This window comes from Arachis duranensis, chromosome 1, assembly GCF_000817695.3.
Source record: "Arachis duranensis cultivar V14167 chromosome 1, aradu.V14167.gnm2.J7QH, whole genome shotgun sequence".
Lineage (NCBI taxonomy): Eukaryota > Viridiplantae > Streptophyta > Magnoliopsida > Fabales > Fabaceae > Arachis > Arachis duranensis.
In genome coordinates, this window is record NC_029772.3 from 98,573,590 (window position 1) to 98,580,529 (window position 6,940).

Sequence of the window (6,940 nt, forward strand, 5' to 3'; positions counted from 1 at the left end):
CAATAAAATATTATATGAATTGTGGTGTGGTGCAGGTAATTAGAAGGATCAAAGAAAATGCACGCCGGGTACACAAGGAAGGCAGCTTCTCCAAGAGGAGAGGTGGGAGAGATTGACACAACGGCTCCGTTCCAATCCGTCAAAGCTGCTGTTAGTTTGTTTGGAGAAGTAGCCTTCCATAAGGACAGATTTTCTATCAAGAGAAGATCTTCAGAGGTATTCATCAATTAAGATACCAAAATTCAATCATTACATAGATAAATGATATGCAATGTTCTTGGATCTGTAGGCAACTTTACAAACTCACAATCTAGATGATGGATGTTGAATAAGGAATATATATTTATAGATATATTGTTTGGCTCTTGTTTTATGGTTGCAGAATGTGTTTGAGAAGGAGACACAGCTTGTCTTGGCACAAAAAGAGTTGAGCAAGATAAAAAAGCAGCTGGACAATGCCGAGACGGCGAAAGCGAAAGCGCTGTCCGACCTTGAGAAGGCAAGGATGACACTCAAGAATTTGACAAGAAAGCTGTCCAACATGAGAGAATCCAAGCAATCGGTGATCAACGCTGCTCAGGCTGTGCAGAATCAGGGAAAACAACTCGAGAAGTCGCTAAAGTCGCTGTCCGTAAAAGCCATAGGATTTGAGGCATGGAAACGTGAAGTGGAAAATGCAAGGAAGAAGTACACGGTAACCATAAATGAACTAGATGCTTCTAAGCAAGACCTCACCAAGATCAGGCAAGATTTTGATGCAGCTTTGGAGGCAAAGCTGGCAGCACTGCAGGCAGCAGTAGACGCTCAGCGTTCGGCAAAACTCAACTCCGAAAGGATCAGCGAACTCTCGAGTGAAATCGCAAACATGAAGGTGAGAGCATCAATTGAGCAAATGAAGCTTTCATCTGAAGCAGCAGAACAAGAAGAACAGCAATCAAATGTCACAGGACAAAGAGAAGCCCAACTAGGCTTCTACAGAAGTGCTAAGGAAGGAGCATTGGAAAAATTGCAGGCCTTAAAAAGCCAGTATGATCCAGAGCTAGTGAAGAGTCTAGATGCCAAACTTGCTGAAGCAAGTGCAGAGATTGAGGCTCTTCACGAGCAGATGAGAAAGATCCATGCTTCTGAGATGGAAACTGTGAGAATTGTAACTGCAGAGCTCAAAGAAGCAACAAAGACACTGCAGGACATTGTTGCAGAAGAAAACTCCCTCAAGAACCTTGTGTATACTCTGAGGCAAGAACTAAAACATGTGAAGAAGGAGCAGGATGAAGTGAGGGAGAAGGAACAGGCAGCAGCAGATCTTGCTTCTTCCCTTGCTGAAGAACTGCAAGGGAGCATGGCAATGGCAAAGCCTAAGCCTGGTTCTGAGGAGGAGAAGGAAGCTGAAACCTATTACGAGCAGAGTCTGCAAATCCGGAAACTAAAAAAGGAGGCAGACGAAGCGAAGAGAGAAGCTGAAGAGATGAGCAGAAAGGCTCAAGAGCTGAAGCAGGAGGCTAAAAATTCCCGGGCAGTGTCTGAAGAGCAAGGGATTAAGCTCCAAATTGCTATGAAGGAGGCTAAGGAAGCAAAAGCATCAGAACAAAGAGCCCTTGTGGAGATGGAGCATCTGGCTGAAGTGCAAGCCAGAGTCACAAACTCGAAAACCGGTGCTAGGATCAAATTGTCAAAGAATGAGTATGAAACAATGAATGAAAAAATCAAGAAGTGTGAAGATTTGGTTCATGAGAAAGAGGCAGCTGCCAAGGCTGAGTTACAAGCAATTTGCATGAGGAAGAATGAAGTGGAGATGAAGGTGCAAGCTAATCTGAAAGCAATTCAGGAGATAAAGGCTGCAACAGAAATGGCTTTGTGGCATGCAGAGATGGCGGATTCTGCAAAGGAGGCATTTGAGAATGAACTAATGAGGTGGCGCCAACAAAAGCAAAAATCAGATGTTTCCTCCAAGATGATGGATTTCTCAGAGAGCTCTTCAAGATCAGTGTCACTTAGCATCTAGAAAGTGAAATCCACCAACAGATGCTTGTGAGGTTGATTGACTCATTCTTTCATTCATTCATTATAACAAAGGAACACTCCTTGCAGTGAAACACCACTCACTTTATGTATCAGCATCTCTCATAGTACGCTTGGAAACATTTAAGGCTTCCATTTTTTCATTGAAAGAACATTGTGCAAAAAATGCCAATTATCATTGTATACATACTCTTGCTCCTAGGTGATAACTTTAAAGTAAAGTTTCTGCCTCTTCAGTCAGGTAAACTTAAAATGTAGACATAGTTGTCTATCGTTCCTTACTGCACATTATGTAGACTTTTGCAAAGTCAACGATGGTTAAAAGTACCATGTGTTATTTCAGGAAGTAACAAAACATCATCAACATCACAAATTCACAATCTAGTCGTACCAAATAATCAGGATTCTTAGAATGCTTCTAAAACCAAATCAACTCGCCTAATATATATTGAGACATTAGGAGGCTTGAGCATCAAACATTCTCATTGGAGAAATTCTTGTATGAAATATAAATCTAGCACTTCATATTTTAACACAATAACAATCAAACTCACTCCACTAGCTTTGTTTAAACTACACTTCACTGCTGTGCTTAAATTAGGAATGTCATGTCTATCAATTCAAGAGCCTTTTTAATTAACGAGGACAAAGGACATGATTATTTTATATTGTAATAACGAATGGGAAACAAAACACTGGCGCATAAATGAATTGGATGTGATGAATTGATTATATTCTGAGACTAACATTAATAGTAAAGTATTATGTAAACAACAATACTTTAGCCACAAATAAGAATGTATTTTTATTCCTACTTATTTCTCTATACAATACTTTCAATTTAATATATTATATCTGCAAAGAAATGGACAAATGATATATCTAATCTGGCTACTACCTCTGAATTTCTAAAACAAACAAAAAATATGGATGATTAGTAGTACTGTCAAAGATCAGATGATCAAGAGATTCAACAAAGCCTTAGATGTTAACTCATCAATGCAAATCCTGAACGCAAGTATTAGTCATCATTGATTTTGAGGTCTGAAACTCCATTGCCATTATGAAACTTCTGTAACTCTGACTCTAAAGTCTTGGCAATTGATGCTTCTTCACCTTCGGCCGGCGGCTCCGGAAAATCTACATGAAAGGATCCCTGCTTGATGGGTTCAACAGATTCACGGAGTCTGGCTTGCTGATTGATGTAACTGTAGAGCTGTTGGTGAAAGGGGTGATCCAAGGAATAGCAATTTTCACTTCCTCTCCCTGAATGCTTGGATGATCCAGAGCCTTCTTTTTTGCAGAAGTGTGGCAGAGATGAGTAATCCATGATCTACATACCAAGTTTTCTTTATTAGATTCAATTAGGCAACGTAGAAAAAAGAATGCGGAAACCACATAACCAAGACTGTCTCTACCTTCAACAACTCCTCTCGCCCACAGCCTGGTAACACCTGCACTTTTCTTTTTGTCCTCTCTTGTAAAAGTGGCTTCACAACCTGCTAATGCTAAGTGTTTAACATCATGCTGGTGTCTCAATAGGTGCTCAGCAGAAAGCAACTGCCATTTAAAGTAGCAATTTCGCACAGGAAACAAAGTTGTAGAGAATAATGTCTTCTTACCTTCCAACAAGCTGAAAATATGTATGGGGTATTTACAACGTAATAAGTTTCTGTCTTCTCGGGGTAGTTCAGATCATCAATGGATGATATAATAGTTAACAACTGCAACAGCATAAACAAGTCAGCAAGATATATAGCCATTAAACTCAGGGAAGGGAGGAGGGAAGAAACTTCATTATGTCATTTTTCATAAAGCAATGAGCAAAGACTCCAATCTGGAACAAAATTTTGTGCATGTTAAGCACTTTCAGATATACTACAAGTTACTAATCCTGATCTGATAACAACCATTTTTATATGAGCACAAACTTCTCCAGCATACCAATTCTTCACAAGCCATTCTATTCACAATCCATATATAACTTCAAGAAGGAACATAAATAAATTCAGTGCATAATTAATCATGGGCATGCTAGTCTTGCTGGATCAAGTGGCCATATGAACTAAATAAGTACCTTAATCTGGTTCAGGGCTGACAGCTTCAATCCTGTCATATCTAAAACCTTTATACATTTGGTAATAGGCCGCCCATGCTTCTTCGACGCAGAAGGCTGCAGCCATATGTGTCAAAACAAAAAGGAAGAAAGTCTCCTATAACTAATAACTGGTTAACAGAAGAGTATTCCAAAGACTACTGCTCACCAAGATTACTCGATCACGATATTCATTAATTTGAATGTGAGACTGCACATAATAATGAACCTGCACTCAAACAAACATACAAAATAATGCCAGAAGAGATTGGAATCAAAAGCCTGAAGATTAATGTATACTGTACCCCAAAAAATAAAGCAGTGTCCTTTTTCTTTTCTTCTAATAATTAAACTTACAGATGCTTTATCTAATGTGCTAAGCCCAGCACCAATTGCGAAGACAGGAAGACCCTAGAGGAAAATAAACAGGGAAATAAGTCAACTAAACAATATTATTTAATCAACATAAATGTAAGTATGTGGTCATAAAACCAATGTTTCACTAACAATTGCAATAATGTCAGGTTGCTTTCTGTTTTGAAGCACAACTATGATGAAATGGAATGAGAAAAAGAATATGTTTGAGAATGAGTACCTCTCTTGAGTACCCTGACAAACCTATGAGTTGTGAATCACGCACTGCTCTGTATAAATCAGGAGGAATAATTGATTGAACTTGGAAAAAAAAAGAATATATATATATATATATAAACTATTGTGTTAGAGATACAACATAATATGAACTTACAGATAAGATGTTGTCAATATCATTTTGAACTCTCCAGTTTAAACAATCAACCAACTGAAACACAGTACAACATCATGTTACTTAGTTTTAACTTACAGTGAAGAAGATATTAGCAAGCAAAAGATTAAACAAAAAGGACACTTGCACTATCTTACCATTTTATGGGCCTTGGAAGGATTCCACTCTCTTGCTTTTAAAAATCGCACTAGAGTTTGAGTGACATATCCTTGATGAACATTCTATCCATGAAAGCAAGTAAAATCAATGAGAGAGAGAAAAGGAGAAGGAACAAATGTATTATATCGAATTTAGAAGGAAGAGTTATTAGCTTTTTCAGCCAACTTTTAGTCAATACTAATATAGACAGAAATTATTACTCTTGTGTTCATCAGTATATAACTAAGAAACTGAGTGAAAGTGTGAAACACAAGAAAGACTATAGATACTTAAAAATTGAAACATTTTACATAGTGTGCCAAATATTCAAATCACCAGCAAAGACAAAGATTTCACTTTCAGGGACTCAAGCTATGTAAAGAGAACCCATTATCTCACAAAACCTACAAAGCAGCGAGCTTTCTAACAGGCGATACAAGAACACAAAAATTAATGCAGATTAAAAAAAAACAATATATAAACTGTCAAAATCAGCATAGTTTCCTAGTAGCAAAACCCAGGAAGTGATTTTAATTCAAAGTCAATAACTGTGGTCGGGAGAAAAGTTGAAAGGTCAAAAAGTCAAGGAATGAATTTGACTTGAAGAATTTGGAACCGATCGGTTAGAGCAGAAAGAAAGGAAGGAAGAAAGAAAGGATGAAGAACGAAAGCAGAAGGAAAATAGGAGAAATGCTAACCTGGAATGTTTTCTTCAATGGCTCCTCAACTGCCATTGTTGGGAATGAAGTTCAGCAAAAGAGAAAACAAGTGAGGAGCCCATAATGAGAAGAAAAGGAAGAAAGAGAGGTAAAGGAGAAACCTTGATCCATTGATGCTTGCAACTCTTTGACGGCTTCCTCAGGAACAAGCCCCATTTTCTTGTGCTGAGAATGAATGAAGAGCCAACAAGCCCAGAAACTGGTGTCGTGAATGTGAACACAACACAAACCCAATTCAATTGGGGATAAGCCTTTGTTGCAGCTTGCTTAGGTTCAGTTTTTTTTCGCACTTTAATTTGCTAATTTCCTTCAATGTTACTGATACCGCTAACGAGAAATTTGAAGAACGGAGAGACACACACACGGAGAGAAAGGTCTAATGAAGAAAAGGAGGGTGCATTATATATATAATTAAAGAGAGGAGAGTCAAAACTCAAGATTCAAGAATGGCGGGCCTAACCTAACCCCGCTCTCACCTGGAAACAAATTCTCTGTGAATTAAATTTACATTTGATAAATTGAATCTTCTTGAGAGAATAGTTAATTCAAAACACACACACTCTCTCTCTCTGGATTGAATGTTCTCGTGATTAGTGGCATGGTTGATGTTTATTTTTCCCTTACTACTATTATATGTTAGAAATAAAGATGCAGAAAAAAGGGAAGCTTCCGAATCTAAAGTATCAGAAGACTTTTCAGCATAATGCAGGAACCCAAAGTATCTTTAATTCTTGAATAAAGTCCCAGCCACGTCGCGGAAGATTTTGATTTCGGATAATTAGTGTCCGAAGAAAAAAAATTTTTAATTTGGCCATTTACAATAATAAATGCCTAAATGGTGATAATTTTTTATTAATTTATCACATAAAATTTAATAATGATATATATCTTTATTCGTATCTGAATCAAAGTTATGAATTTATGAGTTTTGGAAATTTTAATTGGCACAATATTATTTTTAGGTCTGTAAAAACACTTTAATACTTAAGTTAATAGTGTTCTTAAGTGGTAAAATAGATAGATATCTACTTGTTAAGTTTTCTCTTTTTTTTATATCGTTTTTTCGGTTCGACGTTATTAGATATTTATTGTCTTCGATATCTATTTGTTATTATCATAATATGGTGACTTAAAGAGGTTTTGACGTTTTCTTTTCCTTGTGATATATTCTTTAGCTCGTAACGTAGTATTCTCGTTAAATGT

The 6,940-nt window shown here is 37.2% G+C and overlaps 2 protein-coding genes across 2 annotated transcripts; one reads left to right on the top strand and one right to left on the bottom strand.

Annotated features, from left to right (window-relative positions):
- Window positions 1–57: 57 nt before the first annotated feature.
- LOC107466008 (WEB family protein At1g12150-like) lies at window positions 58–2,002 on the top strand. The gene is made up of 2 exons (XM_016084993.3): window positions 58–216; window positions 383–2,002. Exons 1-2 carry the CDS (start codon window positions 58–60, stop codon window positions 2,000–2,002), a joined length of 1,779 nt encoding a protein of 592 aa, XP_015940479.1.
- Window positions 2,003–2,742: 740 nt separating this feature from the next.
- On the bottom strand, window positions 2,743–6,375 carry LOC107465979 (phosphatidylinositol/phosphatidylcholine transfer protein SFH2). The gene is made up of 11 exons (XM_052255819.1): window positions 5,839–6,375; window positions 5,717–5,745; window positions 5,018–5,101; window positions 4,859–4,916; window positions 4,710–4,789; window positions 4,472–4,525; window positions 4,284–4,343; window positions 4,097–4,192; window positions 3,642–3,743; window positions 3,438–3,518; window positions 2,743–3,352 (listed from the first exon to the last, which is right to left on the bottom strand). Exons 1-11 carry the CDS (start codon window positions 5,891–5,893, stop codon window positions 3,041–3,043), a joined length of 1,011 nt encoding a protein of 336 aa, XP_052111779.1. The 5' UTR covers window positions 5,894–6,375; the 3' UTR covers window positions 2,743–3,040.
- Window positions 6,376–6,940: the final 565 nt, after the last annotated feature.